This window comes from Chlorocebus sabaeus, chromosome 20 (genome assembly GCF_047675955.1).
Source record: "Chlorocebus sabaeus isolate Y175 chromosome 20, mChlSab1.0.hap1, whole genome shotgun sequence".
In the NCBI taxonomy this organism is placed as follows: Eukaryota; Metazoa; Chordata; class Mammalia; order Primates; family Cercopithecidae; genus Chlorocebus; species Chlorocebus sabaeus.
Genome location: NC_132923.1, coordinates 74,711,848 through 74,737,696, shown reverse-complemented (window position 1 = coordinate 74,737,696; position 25,849 = coordinate 74,711,848). Strand labels below are relative to the sequence as shown.

At 40.5% G+C, this 25,849-nt stretch overlaps 1 protein-coding gene across 8 annotated transcripts in view; it reads left to right on the top strand.

The window, feature by feature from the left end:
- The window catches only part of PATJ (PATJ crumbs cell polarity complex component), a 409,036-nt gene that overhangs the window by 345,916 nt on the left and 37,271 nt on the right, over nucleotides 1–25,849 (top strand). For all 8 annotated transcript variants that reach the window (XM_038000719.2, XM_038000715.2, XM_038000710.2 and 5 more), the window contains 6 exons: nucleotides 9,179–9,262; nucleotides 15,118–15,311; nucleotides 17,615–17,762; nucleotides 18,214–18,300; nucleotides 22,280–22,394; nucleotides 24,107–24,144. In XM_038000719.2, coding sequence (XP_037856647.2) covers nucleotides 9,179–9,262; nucleotides 15,118–15,311; nucleotides 17,615–17,762; nucleotides 18,214–18,300; nucleotides 22,280–22,394; nucleotides 24,107–24,144 — 666 coding nt within the window. The remainder of the gene's footprint in view (nucleotides 1–9,178; nucleotides 9,263–15,117; nucleotides 15,312–17,614; nucleotides 17,763–18,213; nucleotides 18,301–22,279; nucleotides 22,395–24,106; nucleotides 24,145–25,849) is intronic.

Genomic DNA, 25,849 nt, shown 5'->3' with positions numbered 1-25,849 from the left:
TAGTAAGTGTCATGAACAAATTGATCCAGTTGGTTGCCTGCAGAGCTGTCAGAAAATTTAACTCCTCTGACCCCCTAGTCCTGAGTCTTTTCTTTTGCAGACTACTGCACTTTTTTTTAAAATCACATTCTAGTTGAATATAATAGGGAAGCTCTTTTAAATTTTTAAAGCATTTGGTCACAAAGGCTTTAGGATGGAAAAGAATTGTGTTCTAAAACATTCATCTTTTTTTTTCTTTTTTAAAATTCTACTCTGTTAACTGAATACTTTTTTATATATAAATACAGTTTGGGGTCTATCAACTTTACTCAAAGTGAAATATACTTTAGAAATTTTAACCTAACCCTTTCTTTTTAAACTCTGTAACTGTAGCAGACATCACAAATCAGTAACTTAATGCATAACCATGTGTTTTTCAGTGTAGATTTGGATGTAGTTTTGGTCTGCACAGCACTGGATTGAGGATTTTGCCACCCCCACCATATTATCAATCCTCATTGGTTTACAGCTTTCTAATTGAGAAAGTCATCTACTGTGTAGAAGACGTGGCTGTCTTTATGATTTCTGAACAGGGACAGCCATAGAGGAGAAAACTATTAAATGGTGTTTAAAAGCTACATCCTTCCTCTAAGGACATAGATCCAAACTATAGTTTCTTTCAAAGGAAAACTTGTGACTATTTTATTATATACTATATCTTCAACATTTTTTTTTTTTTTTTGGTCCTCATGGATTTTTCTTGTTAGAAGGGACGTTTCCCCTAATGCAGGGTAATAAGACATAACACTCTTTCTGGATCACTGATAAGTATGTTTTTCACCTCAATGTGAGATTTAATGTGAAACTTTTCTGTAGTTAAAATGTCCCTTAGGAATTTTGTGTGTGCGTGTAGTGAGTGCAGGTAGGGACTTTTATGAGTATGGCAAAGATTGAGTTTAATTCCAGAGTGATCAAATTAAGTAAAACATGCCTGCAAGCAGTGTAATTAAGCCATATATTCATAGTTCTTTATAATAGTATCTACATATGATTCTTTGTCAAAGTTTTGTCCTAAAATGCTTCTTAAAACAATCTACTAAATATCTAGAAATGTGAAATCTCATCTACTAAAATAGTTCACCCACAAAATGGTACTTATTGATATCCTTCAGCCCACAGGAGACCCTTACTTAATTTTTCTAACACCTGGCTTCTTGAAGTGTTATGAGTCTATTGTGACAATAAGATTGCCTTTTGCTAAATGATTGAGGTGTTTATGAGTTACTTTATCTACCTGTTGGCAGCTTGAACAATAAAAATGGTGATTGATGAGCTGAAGTGTCTGGTGACATTGACTCTGTCTAAGGATATACTATTGCATGTTGTGAAATTCTTTTCCAACAATTCAGAGTTTAAATCCCCTTGGAGGAGTTTGTGATTTTTGTGGGGCTCAGTGATAATTAAGTCCCTCATACTTGGCTCTCTTAAATTGCTCTCTAAGCTAAAGTAAATCCTCTGGAAACTTCAATGGATTTAAAATCCATTTGTGATGGGTATTTTGGTTGTGTGTCACTAGTATTTTACCACTAGAAGCTTGATGTCTTACTCCATTTTCTGCTGCTATAACAGAATATCTGAGACTGGGTAATTTATATAAAATTCTGGAGTTCTGGAGGCTGGGAAGTCCAAGAGCATGGAGCCAGCATCTGGTGAGGGCCTTCATGCTGCATCATCCTGTAACAGAAGTTGAAGGGCAAGTGAGCACATGAGGCAGAGAGGGAGGGGGCTAAACTCTTCTTATTAGGAACTCACTCCCAATATAGCAGCATTAATCCATCCTTGAGGGCAGAGCCCTCATTACCCAATCACACCTTAAAGGTCTCACCTCTTAATAATGTCACAATGGCAATTAAATTTCAACGTGAATTTTGGAAGGTATATTCAAACCATACAATTGATTTTTGTGGGAGTAAGATTGTGACACACTAGCTTTTCCAGCCTCCCCTTTCTGAGTCATTGTAACCTCTTTATCTATCTCCAACCAATTTCTTGACAATCATTTAATCAAAGTTTATTGAGTGCCTACCATGGACTTGGCACCAGAATACAAAGATGAGTTGGAAGCAGCCTCTGTCCTGAAGGCTTCCATCAAGGATGGGAGGTGGCACGAGGCATAGAGCCCTGAACAGACATTCATGATGCTGTGATAAGTTCAGTGTACTAATGAACTTCTTATGGTGACTCACAAGAAGGATCAATCAACTTCATCAGGGCAGAGAGTTAGGGAAGATGTCATAGAAGAGGTGGCACTTGTAGAATTTCATGAAACAAAAGAGATAGCAGATAAAAGAAAGCATAACCTTCAAGCACTTGGTAGCTTATACTTCAAATATAGATATATGGAAAAGCTTACAAAAATACACAAAAAACTTAATACCGTTTGTTTCTAGATAGAGAAATTAGGTGGCTGAGGAACAAGTGCTAGAGAGATACTTATCAGTGAATACTATTTTGAGTATGGTACCATGTGAGTACATTATCCACGTTTAAAAATAAATACTCTCTTAGGAATGGAGATATTAAGACAGTAGGTGCCTTTTTTTTTTTTTTTTTTTTTCTTTCCTGAGATAGAGTCCCGCTCTGTCACCCAGGCTGGAGTGCAGTGGCACAGTCTTGGCTCACTGCAAACTCTGCCGGGTCACGTGATTCTCTTACCTCAGCCTCCGAGTAGCTGGGACTACAGGCGCACACCATCACGCTCAGCTAATTTTTGTGTTTTTAGTTGAGATGGGGTTCACCATGTTGGTCAGGCTGGTCTCAAACTCCTGACCTCAGGTCATCCTCCCGCCTCAGCTCCCAAAGTGCTAGAATTACAGACGTGAGCCACTGTGCCCAGCCTAAAGACAGTAGTTTCTTAAGCAACATGATGAATTTGCTAGCCAGCTACTTGTTCCTGGTTGTCCATTTTTTCTTTAATGTTACTAATATTTATAAAGATTTAATGTTATAAATGTTTAATTGTGGAATAAAGGGAGTTTTCCTTGGTTAAAGGTGTTTCAGACAGACTGATGAGAGAGAAGTTGTTAAGCAGAAGACTTCCCATGTCTCTGAAATCCTGTCTGACCCTCTGGCTATGAGAAAACCACTGCTTGGGAGATTCCCCAACTCACTGATTGAATTCTTCACTGGCTGTAGAGCTGGCAAGTCAAATGAATAATTTTAGAGTGTCCACGCCAGGCATGGTGACTTACACCTGTAATCCCACCACTTTAGTAGGCTGAGACAGAAGGATCACTTGAGCCCAGGAATTTGAGACCAGTGTGGGCAACATAGCAAGATCCTGTCTCTACAAAATATTTAAAAATTAGCCCAGCATGGTGACATGTGCCTGAAGTGCTAACTACTCAGGAGGCTGAGGTGAGAGGATCACTTGAGCCCAAGAGGTCAAACCTGCAGTAAGCTAGGATTGCACCACTGCACTCCAGCCTGGGCAACAAAGCAAGACCCTGTCTCAAAAAAAATAATAAATAAATAAAATGTTCAAAAAGAAATCACTGGTCTTGTCTCAAGCAGTAAATAAACAGGTCATCTTACTTACATTTCTACTGTTCCAGTGAAAATCACACAACTACTAGGAGGAAATTCATTTTTGACTCTTTGTCAGTCTTGATCATCTATAAATGATCCTCAGTTCTGTGCCATTAATTGATAGAAATTAATCTTTTTTCTTGGGCTGAACAACTTTTTGTTTTGAACATCAATGTATCACTTGTATCTATTATAATGTTTTGTATTTGTCTTAGAAAAAAATCATTAAGTGAATAATATAGGTGCACAGAAATAGGACTGAAAACCTGAAGGGAAGGAAGGAAAGAGGTAAGAGTAACAAATGGGTCGGGGCGGCGGTGGCTCACACCTGAAATCCCAGCACTTTGGGAAACTGAGCTGAGAGGATCATCTGAGCCCAGAAGTTCAAGACCAGCCTGGGCAGCAAAGCAAAACCTTGTCTTTACAAAAAATACCAAAAAAGCACAATTAGCTGGGTGCGGTGGCACACGCCTTGGTCCCAGCTACTTGAGAAGCTGAGGTGAGAGGATTGGTTGAGCTCAGGAGGCCCACTTTGCTGTGAGCCAAGATTGTGGCACTGCACCACTCCAGCCTGGGCAACAAAGCAATACCCTGTCTCAAAAAAAAAAAAAAAAAAAGAATAACAAATGGAATTAAGAGGGGGACTCTGTTGGAGGTTGGGAGGGGGCCTATGCATCATGCTTTCTGTAGTGCAAACCCCTAACCATGTGCCAGCACTAGCTAGTGAGATCTGTAGATCATTGCCTCACCTCATGAAGTCAAAGAAAGGCTTCAACTTCTGCTTCCACAAGTCGTCTTTTTGTTCACTCTCTATAAAATAATCAACTCATGCCCTCAAGGTTTCTGCTGTGGAGTTGAGGTGACAATATTTCAACAGAATTGATGCCATATGGAAAATCCCAAGCTAGCTTTTGTACAAGTACAAAATCAAATATTCAAAACAGATGAGAAGCTTGCTATGGTGGTGGGAGCACAGGCTTTGGTGTTAAACAGTCCTGAAATGGAATTTCATCTCTCCTAATTAGAAGCTGCAGAGAAGTCAAGTCTGAACCCTTACGAGCTTTCATTTCCTCAGCTATAAGTGAGACTAATAACACTGAATTTGATGAGTTGTTACAAGGATTAAATGGGACAAACAGGAAGTGTGTAGCATCTATGGCACATAGATGTAAAATAAGTAAGAATGGACAGGTGCTATTAAAAATACTACCTAGCTGGGTGCGGTGGCTCATGCCTGTAATCCCAGCACTTTGGGAGGCCAAGGTGGGTGGATCACTTGAGGCCAGGAGTTCAAGACCAACTTGGCCACCATGGTGAAACCTCGTCTCTACTGAAAATACAAAAATTAGCTGAGTGTGGTGGCACGTGCCCGTAGTCCCAGCTACATGGGAGACTGAGGCAGAAGAATCACTTGAATCTGGGAAGCTGCAGATGATGGGCTGCAGTAAGCCAAGATCGTACCATTGCACTCCAGCTTGGGCAAAAGAGTAAGACTCTGTCTCAACCAATATATATATATTGTCAATATATATATATATATGTCTATATATATGTCAATATATATATGTCTATATATATGTCAATATATATATGACTATATATATATATATGTCTCACTTCCTTACTGTGTGCTCGCACTGCACATAAAGCCTTATTGGTAGATAATACTGTTAAAACCATCTAAAAAGCTGAGCCCTGGAGAGGTTAACAGTCTTCCCCCAAGTCCCGTTGCCAACAGTAGCAGGGCCAAAATTTAGGCCAGAACCACAGCTTCATAGACTACAGGGGCACCCAGTAAGAAACGTGGACTTTTTTTTCCCCTAAATACACTAGATGAATTAAACACAAAACAAACAAAAAGAAATGTGGCTCTTTTCTATTGACAGGTCACAGTGTCTCGTATTTTCTTGTATCTTCGCTTATAACTTTATTTTTTATTTTATTTTTTATTTTTATTTATTTATTTATTTATTTATTTGTTTATTTTTTGAGACAGGTTCTCACTCTGTCACCCAGGCTGGAGTGCAGTGGCGCGGTCTCGGCTCACTGCAAGCTCCGCCTCCCGGGTTCACACCATTCTCCTTCCTCAGCCTCCTGAGTAACTGGTACTACAGGTGCCCACCACCACGCCTGGCTAATTTTTTGTATTTTTAGTAGAGATGGGGTTTCACCATGTTAGCCAGGATGGTCTCAATCTCCTGACCCTGTGATCTGCCCGCCTCAGCCTCCCAAAGTGCTGGGATTACAAGCGTGAGCCACCGCGCCCGGCCTATTTTTTTTTATTTTTTAAGGCGGAGCCTCACTCTATCTTGCCCAGGCTGGAATATGGTATGATCTCAGCTCACTGCAGCCTCGGCCTCCTGGGTTCAAGTGATTCTCCTGTCAGCCTCCCGAGTAACTGGGATTACAGGAATGCGCCACAATGCCCAGCGAATTTTTGTATTTTTAGTAAACAGGGGATTTCACCATGTTGGCCAGGCTGGTCTCGAACTCCTGACCTCAGGTAATCCACCCACCTCAAGTGATCCACCCAATTCGGCCTCCCAAACTGCTGGGATTATAGGCATGAGCCACTATGCCCAGCCTTCACTAATAACTTTAAGAGGAATTACAGTAGCAGTCAAGCAAAAATAAATAAATAAATGGAGAATTTTAAATACAGAAAGACTTGTGGACTAAAAATAGATCATTTGCAGTGAGTTCGGCATTTGAAACTGTTAACATATTACTCCTTTATGGTCATTGGCATCCTTTAAGGAGAATAGTTCATTGAGCGCCAGAAAGTATCTAAGGATTTTGAATTCAGACCACTTTTATGGAATACAAACTCCAAGGGGGTCTTTTCTTTCTTTTGAGTATGAATGGACAGAAATTTTCTGTTTGTCTTTTGTAATGTTCCAAGATCAAAGGACTTTTTGCTGAAAATCAAGTTCTGTAAAAGCCATGCATAGTCCGAGTGTAGTGTGTGACTTTCTCAATCCAGTGAAAATAGGGCATTGGGCACCAGACTTTGAAAACTAGTATCATTACAGGGTGCTACCAGGAGTCTGCATTAGTTTCTCCTCTTACTACCTTAATACAAATGACCTTTGGTAGGATCTCATTAGTGTCGCTGGATCACCGCAAGCCACTGACTCCGCAAGTTTCCTCCAAATAATTCCCCCGAAACAGTTCAGAGATACAAACTCTTGGCAGTGTAAACGCTCCCTGGGTCTGGAAATTTCATAAGTCAGTGTTAAAACAAAGAATGGTCTAAAATGTATTCCTGGTACGGAATCTGAAATGTAAAGTGCCTGGATCCAGAAACTTTTCCTGGCTCTTGGGGGCTGCCTCTCTAATTGCTATAATAAAGAATGTTTTCAGAACTGTGTAACAATAAAATGAAAGTACGGTATTTAGTATTGTAAAAGTATTTGGAATCCAGATGGGTTATCTAGTTATAGACCTCTTGTTTTCTTTTGTTGCTTCTCTATTGTGGAATTTGTATAGAAACTCTTTTTTTGTTTTTCTGTTGTTGTTATTTTGTTTTTAATAGAAAGTAAGCCTGGTGCTATGGGACATGCCTGTAGTCCCAGCTCCCAGGATGAGGCAGGAGGATCATTTGAGCCCAGGAGTTTTGGGCAACACAGTAAGACTCCTCTTAAAAAATATATATATATATATACACACACACACACACATATATATGGCTGGGCACAGCGGCTCATACCTGTAATTCCAGCACTTTGGAAGGCCAAGGCAGGAGGTATTGCTTGAGCCCAGGAGGTGGAGACCAGCATGGACAACATAGTGAGACCCCCATCTCTACTTTAAAAAAAAAAAAAAATTGGCCAGCCATGGTTGTGCACACGTATAGTCCCAGCTACTTGGGAGACTGAAGCAGGAAGATACCTGAGCCCAGGAGATCGAGGCTGCAGTGAGCTATGATTAAGCCACTGCACTCTAGTTTGGGCAACAAAGCGAGATGCTATCTCAAAAAAAAAGCAAACAAAAAAGGTTTGGTGTGGGTGTATGTATTTTGTCTATCTTGTCACATTTTTGCAATAAATACTCATTTCTTTACTTCCTATGAACTTAATTCTGAGGCTCCATACTTCTGGACTAAGATGAAATTCAACCTCAACCATTTTGGTGGCTCATTAACTCCAAAGGGTACCAACCAAACACCCAGACATTGACAACACCCCTATGGTCATTGCCATCAGCACTGCCTGCTCATCATCAAGCCTATCCTTGGCCAAGCCTATAAGATCTCTCAAGTCCAGAAGTCCTGCTCCTTGACTTCTTTCATGCCTGGGGTCCTATAGGTGTCAGCCTCTAGGCTCTGACAGCTGTCAAGGATGTCAGCCCTTGACCATTGCCAGCAGGGTCTTAAAACCTGTGTGTGTGTGCACTGGGGGCAAGGAATAGGAGGACCCTGGGCACTGCAGGACCCAAATCCCCACAGTGGAACCCATAGACCTCTGTTTCTAATCTCCACTCAAAAGCTATGCGCCTCTCTCAGCAGCCCTCCAAGACACCTATCATAATCCATTCAGTGCTCTTCGGTTCTGTTAAAAACAGAAAGAGCCAATGACTTCTGGTTGCTTCAGTTTTGAGCTCCACAAAAATCCCCAAGGTGAAGAATTTCAAAGCTTGACTACTTGCTCAACAGGAGGGGATGAGGGAAAAGGAGTGTGGACAAACTCAATTTGATAATCCTATATTTTTAGAATAGTCTCTCATCAAAATATATAAATATTTGGGTGCATAAATGTGAATTGTCTAGAGAGATCCTCGGAAATTATGAGTGGTGATTGGTGGGACTGAATCTGGGTAGGAAGCAGCCTATTTTTGTGCTTTGCAACAACCTGTAGTAGTATTGCTTGAATCCTCTACGTGGGTACATGTCATTTTTATGATGATAAAATAATTTTTAAGGTTATGAATCTGAAGAGATACAAATTATTTTTTAATTCATTAACTATGAAACACTTTTCCCAACCAAAGCTTACCTACAGCAGATATGGTTGTCCTAATTTTATGGCTCTGATTGCTGAATTCAGAGGAATTCATTGCCCAAGATTACAAGAAGGCAGAGTCAGGATTTGAACCCATGGCTGTTTTACACTTAGGTCCATGAATGCTCTTCCCTTTACTCCTGTTTTCTTCTCCTCCAGGACCCATTCATTCCACTAAGTTCTTTTCTTTCATTGCCCAAGTAATAAGGCCTGGCAAAACCCCCTTCATCAGGCCACACATCTATGCCAAATCCTTGAATACCAATAAATACCTGAAACCGTGTCTCAAAATACACTATAAAATGTGAATAAGAATGACACATAGTTCACCTCTAGTTCATACGCAGCAGCAGTGTACAGGGTTAACAGTAAAACACATGGAAGAAGTTTAACATGAAATATTAGGCAAAGCCAGTTTTAAAGGAATGAAATAATCTTAGGAAAATTTAATTATACCTCTGAATATATCATAACTGCATATTGTTTATCTTTATGTCAGATAAAATATAACATTATTAACAAATAGAAAATTATGGGTTGTGGCCTATTGGTTGTTTGCTTAAGGAAGCATTTCTGGTTGTTGAAAATGAGTAAGATTTTGTTTTTTATAGAATGCTATAGTTATCCATGAAGTCTATGAAGAAGGGGCAGCAGCCAGAGATGGAAGACTTTGGGCTGGTGACCAGATATTAGAGGTACATGATTTTGCATTTTATTTTATATCAGTAAATGTAGTTCCTTTCCTGATCTCGATCCATAAAGTTGTCATTTAACAAAATGCATATCATATTCTTTTTTTCTTCTACGTACATTGTACAGTGGTTTAGAATCATGACAGGTTATGAATCTACATTTGTCTATGAAAACTTTTTTTAACTAAAAGGAAAAATAGAACTTATGGGTCTATTATTTTAATATCAAATGAGACTAATATGGCAAATTTTTTGCCTCTCCATTATACCCTACTAAATTCCTCCTAAAAACACATACATATAGACACATATGCATACACATATATACCTGATATTTTAAAGATTTCATGGCAGCTTAAATCGTATTTTCTTAATCTTGATAAATCTTTATGCCAAATGGAAGTTCATGTTTTGCCAGCAATGTTTTCAAGTTGACAAAAAATGTAAAATCTTCCCCCATGATGCTTACTAAAATTTGAAATGCTTAACTTTTTCAAATTGACTCTCATTTAGCAAAGCTGTTACAGCCTTTTTAAAAGTACCAAAGCAGGCAGTGTCTGCACTATGGAATGGCTGAATGAGAAGGCGATGCCAGGTGTTCTGGTAGGTGGAACTAAAGAGCTTTCTGGATGGTGTGAAACCTTTAGGCAACATTTTTCTTTTCATTGGATGAACTTAATTGAATAGTTGGCATTTTATGGTGAGCATGTGCATTTTTGCTTTGCAACTTTAATATAGCACATTACGAATGACATCATAGAATTTTATTTTTCCCTTTGGTGGTTCATTTCTGCCTCCCAAGATGAAACCAGAGATATAATTAAGGGCAGGAAACATAGGCGAGAAGGGGTTAAAGGAGAGGCCAGGCTGATTGCAAATTAAATTCAGCCCAAGTTACAGGATTTCTTTGCAGGCCTTTACTGTGTTTCATCATTGGATTAAGACATATTCCCAGTACATTCATTAAGGTACAAGTGTATGAGGTTAGAAAAATAAGCAAGACCTCTCTGGGAATTGGCTTGACTGCCTTAGCATACAACATGGTTTTTTAGTGGTCAGGAGTTTGGGGTTTCTTTGTTTTTCCCTCCCCAGATTTTTAAATCAGTTGGTATTATCATAATTGGCTTTTTAAGATGAATAGATTAAATATTTTAAATGGCACATATGCCTTAATACACATATGCCTTGATACTTATATGATTTGTAAGTCCACAAATTATAATGGTCACTTGAAACTAAATCTAACGTGTTCATTATCTTGAATGTGGTGATGGGTTCACAGGTATAAATACCCATCTAGCAAAACCTATCAAATTGTATACTTTAAATTTGGGCAGTTTATTTTATATCAATTATACTTCAATAAGGATTTTTTAAAACTATTTATGTTTGTATTAGATAGACCCTCTGTAGCTGCTCTCTTCTATAAAGTATACTCAAGTACAAGCAAGCACCCAGTAAAGGTTAACATGAATAAAGCAAATTTGTTTTAAGTGGGAGAATTTTTCAAAAATCAAGTTCACAGTTTCTTGGCAACTGGGAGCATTATATTATCTATTCTGAATGGATGGCCTATACTTCTCATTAAAGATGGCCCATGCAGGCTCCTCTCTTTCCTCAAACAAGGTTAGTTCATGAGAGTCTAACATGTGTTTAGCTAAGAAATACAGCTCTCAATTTGGTCAGGGAACATGTTTCCTTTCTAAACAGCTTCTACTTCACATTGGACTGGTTCTGGTCGTGGCTGATGGGTACAAATGCGTGATGAGGCAGCAGCAGCCTGTGACCCACAGGAGGCCTTGAGAAGACAGGCCTGTTTTCGTGGGATATTTTGAGACCATGAAACAGGGTAACACTACATCAGCGCTTTTCCAAACAATGCCCTTTCCATTCGTGAGAGTCCTCCGCGTTCCGCAAATTGGCCTTTCATGGTTTTAATACTATCCTCATGGTAAGGTTAGGACATGCCAGGTTTTGCTTCCAAAGATAGAGTTGAATAATGTTTTGGCATGGCAAGATTTATGATTCTATTAATAGGATGAGCATCAGCTATGTCTCCTTTCTGGTTCTCCTTTTAGGCCAGTTCCTTCTCGTACCCTCCCTGCTCTGCAAGTGGGAGCAGAAGAGAGTAGAGAGTTAATGCCTGTTTTTCCCTATGCAATAAAATACGGAGGAACTGCTGCACTAGCTTTGTTATTCTTTCCTTCTCAACAACTGGGTTCACCCACTTCCCCACATGGCCATTCTACCCAAGGGATATGGCATTCTCCATTTGACAACTGGGTCTTCCTGGAGCCTTTCTTCTCAAATAGGAAGCCCTGCTATTTCCACCCCTCCTCCTCTACAGCCAATGTTCTAAATAATGCATACTGTGCTTCTGTAAAGCACTTACGTAATACATCTCCCCACGATGTTCTAGCCACGCCGTGATATTTCTGTCATGATTATCTGCACATTTAGTGGTATCTCCTGATTTGCAGAGGAGCAAATGGAAACCAGGAACTTAGATCACTTCCATCCGAGCAGATACCATCTTGCTGGAATTTAATAGAAATTGCTTTGTAATATTAGAGCTTAATGACAATGCTTTTAATTAAAAGTATATTTGTTAGGGCCTTTCAAACAATATTTAGAGGCTTAGAAAGTTCACCTTCAATCCAGGGAGGTAACTGGTTCTTTTTTTATTGAGTGACAGAAGTGGTCTTGTGTGCCATCTGTTGGAGTACAGGAAAATAATCAACTCAGACCACATTTCCTGGATATACACTTTTCCTCTTTGTGTTTCATTCACAGACAGTGAAAATGTGTTCATTGGCCTAAAGTAACAGTGAATGATCATGCTGAGAGGAAAAACAGCCTTCACTGAAGTTACTTCAATTCCTTGTAAAATACCAACTTCTAATTTACATTGGACAAAACTGTGTGCCAAGCCCTGTGTCAAATGATTTACAGGGTTTATTTCAATTAATCTTCACAACACTAAGTAAATATTATTATCTCCAATTCATAGATGACACGGCAAAAGTTTGGTTTAAGTAATTTACACAGGGTTTCATATAGCCAGGAAATTGGAATCAGCACTCAAACCGAAGTGCATCCATATCCAAAACCCATGTTCTTTTTTTTTTCTTGAGACAGAATTTTGCTCCGTTGCCCAGGCTGGAGTGTAACGGCACAATCTATGCTTACTGCAACCTCCACCTCCCAGGTTCAAACAATTCTCCTGCCTCAGCTTCCCAAGTAGCTGGAATTACAGGTGCCTGCCACCACGCCTGGCTAATTTTTTGTATTTTTAGTAGAGATGGGGTTTCACTATGTTGGCCAGGCTGGTCTTGAACTCCTGACCTCATGATCTGCTTGCCTCGCTCTCCCAAAGTGCTGGGATTACAGACGTGAGCCACTGTGCCCGGCCCAAAACCCATGTTCTTTACCACTGTTATTCTGGATGTAGCTCATCTACGTGAACACACAAGCCACCAAGATATTCTAGAAAATAAACAGCAGCTTGGAAATTAGGCATTTAAACATTTTCTTGGCTCACCGAATCAACTTCAAATGACAATTCAAAAGTCACCTTCTCCAAGAAGGGTTCATTCTTCCTTTCTCCTTTCCCCGTAACCATTGTTTATGCCACTGGTCCTTAGTCTTTAGAATGTCAGAATTTAAAAAACCCTTAGGGGCTGGGCACAGTGGCTCACACCTGTAATCCCAGCACTTTGGGAGGCCGAGGCTGGCAGATCACCTGAGGTCAGGAGTTCAAGACCAGCCTGGCCAATATGGTGAAACCCTGTCTCTACTAAAAATATAAAAATTAGCCAGGCGTGGTGGCGGACACCTGTAATCCCAGCTACTCGGGAGACTGAGGCAAGAGAATCGCTTGAACCTGGAAGGCGGAGGCTGCAGTGAGCCGGTATCGCGCCACTGTACTCCGGCCTAGGTGACAGAGTGACACTCCATCTCAAAAGAATAAAAGAAAAAGCCTTAAACCATTGCTTCATTGTACAGATAAAGGACCAAAGGTTCAGAGGCTGGCTTGACCTTCCAGTAGCACACAGGCCTGGACCAGAATAAGGAATGGAACTGACATCTTGGGGGAACACAAGCACTCTACCATCCGCCTGGTGGGCTGGACTAATCCTTCCCCTCGTTTAACTCTTCTCCTAGCTGAAACCTTGAGGGAATCACCACCCCTGACTTCTTTCTTTTGAGTCCAAGGTTACTCTGCTCCTCAATTTCTCCCTCATATCAAATTTACTAACCAATGTCAGTATTTGACTTTCTTTGTGACAGGGGATCTCCGGTAACCCATTCTAAGAGTTAATGATGAGGCAGCATGGAATAGGAACTGAGGGGTGGAAGGACTGTCTGGGTTTAAATCTTGGCTCCTCCCCCTGCTAGCTGTGTAACCTGGGTCAAGTCTTTAAACCTCTATGTGCCTCAGTTTCCTCCTCTATGAATGGTGTTAATAACAATATCTATCTCAGAGAGTTAATATAAGGATTAAATGAGTAAATATTCATAAAGGAGTAGCACACAAGCACCGCAGAAGTATTTAAGTTAAAGAATAAATAATTTGGCTATAATGTCTTTTTAACAGAAAAGGAAACAGAGGCTCAGAGAGGTTACATGACTTGGCTTTACTCAGTGCTCTTTTCGGTACACTGCTTTCTTTTTTTGTTTTCTTTTTTTTTTTTTTTTTTTTTTTTTTGAGACGGAGTCTTGCTCTGTCACCCAGGCTGGAGTGCAGTGGCACGATATCTTGGCTCACTGCAAGTTCTGCCTCCCAGGTTCACGCCATTCTCCTGCCTCAGCCTCCCAAGTAGCTGAGATTACAGGCGCCCACCACCACGCCCGGCTAATTTTTTTGTATTTTTAGTAGAGATGGGGTTTCACCATGTTAGCCAGATCGATGGTCTCGATCTCCTGACCTCGTGATCCACCTGCCTCGGCCTCCCAAAGTGCTGGGATTACAGGCGTGAGCCACCGCGCCTAGCTGATACACTGCTTTCTAATGCGTGGTCCTGTCTGTGCTCACTGAGAACTAGATTCCAATGAGAAGACTTCAAGGGGTCTTGGATGCTGTTGGAAATACTGTTCCCTCATCTCCTTCTGGGCCTGTTATGAAGTCGTTGTGATGTGAGCAAATAGGAGTGAAGATGTCAGTCAGGCATGGTGGCTCATGCCTGTAATCCTAGCACTTTGAAAGGCCGAGGCAGGAGGATCACCTGAGTCCAGGAGTTTGAGGCCAGCCTGGGTAATATGGCAAGACCTCATCTCTCCAGAATTTAAAAAATTATCTAGACATGGTGGCACACACATGCAGTCCCAGGTACTCAGGAGGCTGAGGTTGAAGGACTGCTTGAGTCTGGGAAGTCAGGGCTGCAGTAAGGCAGTGTTCATGCCACTGCACTCCAACCTGGGCAACAGAGCAAGACCCTATCTAAAAAAATAAGTAAATAAATGAGAGTGAAGATGTCAAATCCAATCAGCAAACTGAATCTAAAAATGCTGACTAAACACTAATATTTATTTCCCTTTGATCTCAATTAAATGAGCTGGTTAATTCCCTGCGTGCACACTCTCCTGTCTCTTTCACTGGTTTCACAGTAAAGTTTGTAGCTATGTAAAACTGCATTATTGTGTATCCACCCTCTGTGCACATGTTGGGTAGGATATTTTAAGGGCCACCTCCTTTATATTCAAAGCAGCTAGTACTGCTCGTGGTCACTACCTGTTTGCTTTGAGATTGGCTGGAAATTTCTAGAGCTTCTTTACTGGTTAGATCAAGAAGATTCAGCAGACAGAGCAGGCAGAGGCCTCGCCATCAGCAGCCCAGCTCAGGATGCCCATTGTTCCAGGTTAATGGGGTTGACCTGAGGAACTCCAGCCATGAAGAAGCCATCACAGCCCTGAGGCAGACCCCCCAGAAGGTGCGGCTGGTGGTGTACAGAGATGAGGCACACTACCGGGATGAGGAGAACTTGGAGATGTTCCCTGTGGATCTGCAGAAGAAAACTGGCCGGGGCCTGGGCCTGAGCATTGTTGGGAAACGGTAAAGACATGCTGTGCGAGTCGGGATCTGCCTTTTTCATCCAGAGCTCTGATGCCTGTGAACGAACACTGAAAGAGAAAGCCTAATGTGCAGTAGTGATGGGATTTCTAAAACTGAGATATTTATGAACATTTGACAACATGGGTCATATTTCTGAGCAAGGTCTTACCAAAAAAATTGTCATATCAATATAGAATTCCAAGCCCAATCAACCCAGACTGTCATATTTCTGTACAGAGTAAGAACAGCTAGCAAGGTTCTTTCACTCAGAATTACTAAGATCTGAGTTTTGCAGAGGTTAATTAAAGCAGCCATACCCAAGAAATACCTGGTATCAAGAATGAGATTTATCCAATGTTGGGTCAAGAACATTGCTTCGGCATGGAAATTAACATGGAACATTGCTTGTGTCATACTGTTAATTTCATACTATGTTGAAACTAGTTGAGTAGACGTAGTTAAGAGATAAACATAATTCTTCATGATAGTAGTTTTCTATTAAGAAAAATGTCCTGCCGGGCACAGTGGCATGTACCTGTTGTCCCAGCTATGTGGGAAGATCGCTTGAGGCCAGGAGTTTGAGGCCATAGTGTGCTATGATCATGGCTGTGAATAGCCACTGCACTTGAGCCTCTCAGGAAACATAACAAGACCCCATCTGTAAATTTAAACAAAAAAAAAAAAAAGGAAAAAAGAAAGATGTCCCCAAAGTAATAGTTTGCACCAAAAATGTAGGTAGGTAGATCCTAGTGGCCAGGCTACTCTTTTGAAATATATGTTGCTGCTGGATGTGGTGGCTCATGCCTCTAGTCCCAGCACTTTGGGAGGCCAAGGCGGTTGGATCACCTGAGGTCAGGAGTTCAAGACCAGCCTGACCAAAATGGTGAAACCTCATCTCTACTGAAAAATACAAAAAAATTAGCCAGGCGTGGTGGCAGGTAATCCTAGCTACTCAGGAGGCTGAGGCAGGAGAATTGCTTGAACCCAGGAGGCAGAGTTTGCAGTCAGCTGAGATCATGCCATTGCATTCCAGCCTGGGCAACAAGAGCTAAACTCCATCTCAAAAATAAACAAATAAATAAATAATAAATAGAAAGAAATACATGTTGCCTAGGCCAGGCTTAGTGGCTCACATCTGTAATCCCAACACTTTGGGAGGCTGAGGTGGGAAGATCACTTGAGGTGAGGAGTTCAAGATCAGTCTGGCAACACAGCAAGACTTGTCTCTAAAACAATTTTTTAAATAAAGAAAAATGAAGTCTATACTGCTTAACAGTAGTTTGTTCCAGGATGATATTACTAAGTTTCTCTTGCAGTGAATTGGAAAGGTAAGTAATAGCTTGAAACAAAGCCTGGCTTCCATGGTTTACTGGCTTTTAGGTATCTAGTATGTGTTTATCCCAACAGCACTATAGGATTTCCAGGTAATATCCTAATATGGCCTTAAAGTGTATCAACCATGTTGTTAAGGAAGAAATTAAGTTGGTTTTATGCATGTTACATTATATGCCCTCACAGACCTCTGGTGACTAGCCTAGTGCTTTTGTTCAACAGTCCAAGCTGTTATTAAAATAAAAATATTAGCTACAATTTTTGAGTACTGATTTTGGGCCAAGTATTGTGCTGTCATAATCTTAATTTTTTTTTTTTTTTTTTACTTCAGCACCAAAAAACCATCACTCTGAAAATGCATTACCAAACAAAAAAAGCTGAGTCTCTTACATTTCTAAACAAAAATCAGTGCACATCTGGATGCAGAGCAACTGACAGAGGCAGTGTTGAAGTTTGCTTTCTTGTTTTGATGCATATGTATACCTGGTGCAGTTTCATTTAGAGTAATGATTTTTGCTTTTAGTGAACATCAGTATTTCAAGTTGAGTTTGTAAGGAGCATTTACATTCCTTAGCACAAAAACTTGCATTGTAAAGGATGTATAGTTCTCAAAAGTCACAATTTTCTTTGACTAACAATTCCATCACTAGGACTTTATCTTAAAGATATACTTACAGATATTCATTGCTTGTTGTTTGCAATAGTTAAAGAATGGAAATAACCTGTATGTCCATCAGTAAGCTACTGGTAAGTGAAATTATGAAACATCATAGAATAGTATGTAGCCATTTAAAAAATGAGGAAGCTCCATGTGCTGATAAAGACGAATTGCCAAGGTATGAAAGAAACAAAAAGAAAATAAAACTGGAAGAAGAAAGGAGTATATGTGTGTGTATCGTGTCACACACACACGTATTATGCATGGAAATATTAGGTTGTGCCAATACTGCACTGATGTATGGTATTAACAGAAATGGAAGCGGAGTGTTTATTTCTGACATCGTGAAAGGCGGAGCCGCAGACCTGGATGGGAGATTGATTCAGGGAGATCAGATCTTATCTGTGAATGGGGAGGACATGAGAAATGCCTCACAGGAGACAGTGGCCACCATCCTAAAGGTGAGTTGCTAGGCTGCTTTTTACTCAGCTGGCACAACTGAAGTCCAGTGGGAACTGTTCAGTCTAGCTTGATTATAAAATGGGTTGGATTTTATGCTAACTCTAGTTTTTACTGGAAATTTAATCTCTGATTATTTTAAATGAGCAGGAATAGCTTTAAAAGAAAGTTCTGTTATATTGACTAACAGAATGAAAGGGAACCTGCTTTGGGATTTCACAAGCAAGTTCTTCATGCTTGTGAACGTTCTGAGTATCCGTGACTGTTCTCTAAATGCGTTTGATGAGATGGGCCCTCCAGGAGCCACAGAATTCATCCTCCTCTCTCTAGGGCTATGCCTGTTGCTTTCATTACCCTTTTATCATTCATGGCTGCAGGGAGAGGCTCTGTTAAGATATTTCAGAATGTAAATGCTACTACTTTTCATTTCTGTTCTTTTCTTGCCTTTCCAAGTGTGCACAGGGGCTTGTGCAGCTAGAGATTGGAAGACTCCGAGCTGGTTCCTGGACCTCCGCAAGGAAGACATCACAGAACAGTCAGGTTGTCGATGGCTTATCATCAGACTGACTCACTCTTCTGCCCCCATTGGGAGAAAGCCCCCAATTTAATAAATGATTGTTTGGAAATAATATCTAATGTACAGCATATTCACAGCACCAAGTTTAGTGAATTTTCATGTGTTTGAAATAAAAATGAAAGGTGGGATGGAAATTCATTAATCCCTAGATTTTTCTCTCTATTGCTTGCAAATGTTTTCTTAGAACCACTTTTCTCTCTCACTATTAGTTTTATATCGCCTGTGCACGCATGTACACAGCTGTGTTTATTTTAAAAAAAGGCAACATCTGGTGGCAATTTGACCCTCATTAGCACAACATTGTTCTATTCATTCAATTAAGTATTGCTATAAAGTTAACTTGTGACTAGCCACTCACACATGCTGAGGGCAATTAATGGCATATTCCTAGGAGAGCCAAGTGTGGGGGTTTTTCCTGTGGGAGGGAGGCCTTAGTGGGTGATATTTTGTGGGTTAGCAAACATCTTATATTTATTTGCAAGGCTGATGTAAGTGCTATTTTTTTTTTTTTTTAGCAAAGTATATTTAACTATATTTTTTTCATTGTAATGGCTGACAAGATGGTAGACTGTATGGTTAGCCCCATGTGGTACATAGTGAGACTATAGAAACTGATATGCGACCCCTTAGTCTCCTCTCTGGGTTACGGATAGGCCGCCTTAGTTTTGAGGTTAAAAGCATGACTTTTGGTCCCCTGCCTGGTTGCCTTATTTCTGAAGCCTCTCCAAGGCCTTTGTTCAGAAGATGCCCTGATCTTACAGTTAGCCCACAGGTACTTCTGGAAAGCTGTTAGCCGCCTCCTGTTCCTCACTGGTGTTAAAAAATGAGTGAGGAAAATACCATTGTTCAGATAGGCTTACAGACTGGCTGGCTTATCTTAGGGAATCTGCAAAGCAGTCAAACCCAGTAAACACCATATTAAGTTTGAAACCCTTTTTTTTTTTTCATTTCTGGCTTACATAATGGGCAGCAAATGTCTAAGACATGGTGCTGCTGTAGGATTGCATGAGTTAATAGTTAGTGATGATATTGACCAGACTTCTATCAACAAACAAAACGGTTGTCTAGCCAGGGGATGCTTCCTTAATGGAAGACTCATCTTTGTTGAATGATTTCGTTAAAGCCTTATTGTATACAGAAGAATGAGAATGAAGCTATCCAGAGGAGCTTCCACTGAATCTCACTCCAGATGGAGTTTGGCGAAAATAAGGAAAAGGCATCTCAGACAGGGAAAATAGCATACGCAAAGGCACAAAGAGGTAACAGGAGTTTGTATGATTTAAGAAAAGTTTGGACTGATCAATAGGTAAGGTAGTGGATAGAAGTGGATTTCTGTCCCTCTTGAGGAGTGTATGTGAGCATCTTCATAATTATTTATTTATTTATTTTTGAGACAGAGTCTCGCTCTGTTGCCCAGGTTGGAGCGTAGTGCAATCTTGGCTTACTGTAATCTCTGCCTCCTGGGTTCAAGTGAGTCTCCTGCCTCAGCCTCTCAAGTAGCTGGGACTACAGGTGCCCGCCACCACAGCTGGTTAATTTTTGTATGTTTAGTAGAGACAGGGTTTCGAAACATCATGGTCAGGCTGGTCTCGAACTCCTAATCTCAGGTGATCCACCCACCTCAGCCTCCCAAAGTATTGGGATTACAGGCATGAGCCACTGTGCCCAGGTGCATCTTTGTAATTTTTAAGTTCACACTTAAAGACAGAACTACCAAATTTAGAAGCTGCGTCATTAAATATCAAAAAAGAAACCTATCATCATCACTTACCTGGTATATGAATGTGAGCTGTCATATTTTAGAAACCTGGGACAAAGTATCAAATGCTTTGCCCTACTCTTCTTGCACAGAATTTTAATTTCAGAGGGTAGGAGTTTAATTCAATTTTTAAAAACAGTAAACATATCATCACCTTGGTTAAAATTATGGGTGAGATAGAAGAGTTTGCCCTATTTGGCTGATTAGAAGAAGGCTGGTAGCCGACTGTGAAAAGGAAATGTCTTGCCATCATGATGAGTTGAAGACTGACCCTGGTGGGCAAAAACAAGATTCCATTGCCAAACATTTTTACATCCAGACCTGTTTAAAAAATCAGGATCTTGTAGGAACACAGATTTCCTTCTGAATAGGTACAAAATAGGGAGATAAATGCCTTCTTTTGAGCGTTAAGGAGAATAAGCTGTTGACTTAATTCATAGAAAGTGAGTTCATTAAGAGAGAAATAACTTCTAGCTTTGGGGCCACCAAGCATCTTTTTTTAAAGTGACTTTCCCCACAAACCAGGAAGAAATTTCCTTACCCTGCAGAGGAAGGAATTCTTGCGAGATCTTTTCCTCAGTCAACTAAGGCAACACAGCCAGGCAAAGTGTACTTTTATAAACGTCTTGGGGCCGGGCGTGGTGGCTCATACCTGTAATCCCAGCACTTTGGGAGGTCGAGGCGGGCAGATCACTTGAGGGCCAGAGTTTAAGACCAGCCTGGCCAAAGAGCCTGGTGAAACCCTGTCTGTACTAAAGATTAGGTGGGCATGGGGGTGGGCTGCTGTAATCCCAGCTACTCAGGAGGCTGAGGCAGGAGAATCACTTAAATCTGGGAGGCGGAGGTTGCAGTGAGCTGAAACTGCGCCACTGCACTCCAGCCTGGGTGACAGAGGGAGACTCCTCAAAAATTATAATACAATTCAATAAAGGTCTTGGCAAACACATCTTTCTGAAATTTTTTAAAGGCAAAAGTTATAATATGCTGCACTTCCTCAGTTCTGAGTAGTTATCTATTATAGTACCATTTATTTAAATCGTATCCTTTAAGGAAAAATATAAAAACACTCTTTTAAATGTATATAGCCACTGTGAAGTATATTGAGATCTGCAACTTACTTTGAAATGAATTTAAAAAAAAGAAATAGATGAGTGATGAATAGATAAATAACTATATGATAAAGGAAACATAGCAAAATACTAATTGTGAAATCTAGGTGCTATTTATATGGATGTCTATTGTATAATTCAGCTTTTCTATATATTTGAGGGTTTTCATATTTTAGGAATTAAAATATTAAACAGAACTTTCATCAGAGAGTTAAGAAAATGTACCAAATTATAATTTATGAACTGGTAACAGTGATCTTAGGCTTAGCTTAAAGTTTTGATGCAGAATAATTCATTAGAAAAAATTATTCATTATTTGCAATACTGTTGTCTACATAAAGAAGGCCCTTCACTATGTATACAGTTTTTGTTGAATAACCACTAGCCTTAAAAGACTACACAGTATTAACCTCACATATTCATTTAAATGAATAAAGGGACAAGTAATGGAGGTCTAGCAGATTGGACTAAATTATTACGGATTCTAGGAAAATACTTGAGAAAAAAATGTTATATATCCCTAAAACAAGCCTTTTAAAAAACCCTTGAGATTTGGTGCTTTTTTTGCCACAATTGAGGGTTCTATTTTGGCAGGTTTCTGCTAATCAAGGTCTTACTATACTTGTTTTAGCAAAATACATAATACATTTTGGGTAATAAGGGAATACCCAAATACATTTTGGGTAATAAGGTTGACTGTAACCCCAAATGAAACAAAGTGCCCATTAGCTGACTATATATATATAAACACTATGTGGCAACCTAGGAAAATGGTTTTGATTTTATGTGGAGCAAGAACAGCTGAAATGATTGTATGTTCTCCATCTTGGTGATTGAAACCATATACAAAAGCACATATAATGGAGAAAGCAATGGGGAAAATGTCTAAATGGGATTGGGTTGAGGTAGTAAGAGAATAAGTGTGTGTGATTTTTGTTTTCTTTCTTGACCTTTTCATGATTTTCTGTTAGATGGTTATGGTGACATCAGTAATTGGCACACTAACGGATAAGTACGCATTTTGGGGGCTAAGTCAGTGTCTGCACACGGGTGACCCCTGGGTCTTTCTTTCAGGGCAGTCAACAGAGCGCACACAGCAGCTGTCGTCCCTCCTTCACTCCTGTCATCACTGGCCTGCAAAACCTGGTTGGCACAAAAAGAGTTTCAGATCCTTCCCAGAAAAATTCAGGTATTATATACACAGACACACCCACAACAAAACTATCCTGTTACTCAAATTAAAATATATATATATATATATATATATGGGTTTTTTTAAAGTCCTCTTTAATTTAAATGTTTTTTATTTTTTGAGCTTGGCTGCATAAGCTGAGCTTTCTAAAAGGCCTGTTCTGAAGGTAAGAAAGCCATAGAGATTCCTTCAGTGGTGGCCAGGCATGGTGGCTCACGCCTGTAATCCCAGCACTTTGGGAGGGCCATGGCAGGCGGATTACCTGAGGTCAGGAGTTCAAGACCAACCTGGCCAACATGGCGAAACCCTGTCTCTATTAATACAAAAAAATTAGCCGGGTGTGGTGGTGCACGCCTGTAGTCCCAGCTACTTGGGAGGCTGAGGCAGGAGAATTGCTTGAACCTGGAGGGGATGGTAGAGGTTGCAGTGAGCCGAGATGGTGCCACTGCACTCCAGCTTGGGTGACAGAGCAACACTCCGTCTCAAGAAAAAAAAAAAAAAGAAATTCCTTCAGTGGCACAACACAAAGCACCTGAAAAACAGAAAAGCAGAAAGCTGGAGTGCATCATAAAGTAAAATTATTTACAAAGAGAAAATTAATAAATTACAGGTCACTGGAGAAAGGTGAGAAGTGTGTATACCTTCTATGGGAAAATTGGGCCAGTTAAAAAGAAAAAAAGGTGTGTATATCCTTGGGGACAGGATGGGACAAGGGGTCCTTTTAAGTCTTGTTGAATGGAGGGTTATCTTTGATTAAGGTAGAAAAAAATGTACAATGAAACACAAATGACTCGGCCGGGCGCTGTGGCTCATGCCTTTAGTCCTAGCACTTTGGAAGACCGAGGCAGGCGGATCACCTGAGGTCAGGAGTTCGAGACCAGCCTGGCCAACATGGAGAAACCTCGCCTCTACTAAAAATACAAAAATTAGCCAGGCGTGGTGGCACATGCCTGTAATTGCAGCTACTCAGGAGGCCAAGGCAGGAGAATCGCCTGAACCCAAGAGGCAGAGATGGCAGTGAGCTGAGATCGAACAACTGCACTCCAGCCTGGGTGACAGAGTGAGACTCCATCTAAAAAAAACAACACAAATGACTCATCCTCCAAGCATTTACTCACCATGTTCCAGGCAGCTGCTGCTATATAGCACATCAACTTTTGTCAGACCAAATGATTATGGCCACATCAATCTCAGACAGAGAGCACTTCTTAAAAATAGAGGACACAGCAGGCCGGGTATGGTGGCTCACGCCTGTAATCCCAACACTTTGGGAGGCTGAGGCAGGTGGATCACTTGAGGTCGAGAGTTTGAGACCAGCCTGGCCAACTTGGTGAAACCTGGTCTCTACTAAAAATACAAAAATTAGCCGGGCGTGGTGGCGGGCGCCTGTAATCCCAGCTGTTTGGAGGCAGAGGCAGGAGAATTGCTTGTATCTGGGAGACAGAGGTTGCAGTGAGCTGAGATGGTGCCACTGCACTCCAGCCTGGGTGACAAAGCGAGACTCTGTCTTGAAAGAAAAAAAAAGAGGACATGGCCCCTGGTGACTTGGCTACCAGCTTGGATGCTGAGGAGGGGTGTACAATACCTGCTTGCTTTAGTGTCTTATCTTGAAAGACCGAGAAAATGAAACCATTTTTCATGGGACAATATTATATCATAAATATATTATTTTTTAATGTTAAAAAGTTAATTGTGTTGCTTCTTTTTAGGCACAGATATGGAACCAAGGACTGTTGAGATAAACAGGGTAAGTCAGTCATTTTGCTGTACATGTTTTTCTGGTTTGTGTTGGATTTGCATTAAATGTACATTTTCCCCAATACAATTTATTAGATTGTAAGTGTGCTCTTTCAAGTTACTGAGATAAAAATATGGTCTAAATAACATCAATAGATAGACTTAGAAAAGTACAGTAGAGCACAGAGATGACCTCTATGAATTTTTTGGCAAATCTCATCCACTATATTCTGTGCCTGCAAGTTTTTTTTTTTTTTTTCCCAATCTTAGTCTTTTAACCTGTACATGTAAAGTTTTATAAAACAAAAATGGTATCATGTGGCACATACTAAATAAGTATTTTTTGACAGCATGTGGCATTATTTTTATTGATTTCATAGTACTCCAGCATATGAATGTGCTATAAGTTTCTTTTCTTTTTTTTTTTTTTTTTTGAGACAGAGTCTTGCTCTGTCACCCAGGCTGGAGTGCAGTGGCGTGGTCTCAGCTCACTGCAAGCTTCGCCTCCTGGGTTCACACCATTATCCTGCCTCAGCCTCCTGAGTAGCTAGGACTACAGGCGCCCGCTACCACACCTGGCTAATTTTTTGTGTTTTTAGTAGACACAGGGTTTCACCATGTTAGCCAGGATGATTTCGATCTCCTGACCTCATGATCTGCCCGCCTCAGCCTCCCAGAGTGCTGGGATTACAGGAGTGAGCCACTGCACCCAGCCAAACATGCTATAAGTTTGTTAACCAGTTTCCTATTATTGAACAATTAGCATATTTCTCGATTTTTGCTGTCTTTTATAGTAAAACATCTTCATATTTTTGCCCATATCATGAGTAATTTCCTATTAATTCCTAGAAATGAAATTTCGGGGTCAAAAGCCAAGCTTGTTATTAGAGACTTTTATACATGTTGCTAAATTCCCCTTTTGAGAAGATTGTATAAGATGTATTTCAGTTCATAAATTTGTTGAACCCTGATTTTCAGACTCCTGTGTGATGATATCTAATGAAAGTAGACTCTTTTTTTCTTTTTCTTTTTCTTTTTCTTTTTGAGATGGAGTCACTGTGTCACCCAGGCTGGAATGCAGTGTCACAGTCTCAGCTCAGTGCAACCTCCACCTCCGGGATTCAAGCAATTTTCGTGCCTCAGTCTCCCAAGTAGCTGAGACTACAGGCATGCACCACCACGCCTGGTTAATTTTTGTATTTTCTGTAGAGGCACAGTTTCTCCATGTTGGCCTGGCTAGTCTCGAACTCCTGCCGTCAAGTGATCCAACCTCCTCAGCCTTCTGAAGTGCTGGGATTATAGGCATGAGCCACCAGCCCCGGCCAAAAGTGGACTTTTATTTTGCTCACTTTGACCTAAATGAGGGGTTCAAGAACAAATAATGACCCTGTTGTAATCATGGTAATCCACTGCAGTAAAGTGATATCCAGCGTAGCTTACTTCTCTAGATTTAATGATACCTCTGTTTGAGGGCATTCTACCATTTATTAGCTACATTAGTTTGCTAGATCTGCAGTTACAAAACACCACAGACTGGGTGGCTTAAACAATGGGAATTTATTTTCTCACAGTTCTGAAGGCTAGATCCAAGATGAAGGTGTCTGCAAGTTTGGTTTTTCCTGAGGCCCCCCTCCTTAGAATGCAGATGTCCGCTTTCTTGCTGTAGCCTCACGCGGCCTTTTTTGTGTGTCACTCATCATCCCTGGTGTCTCTCC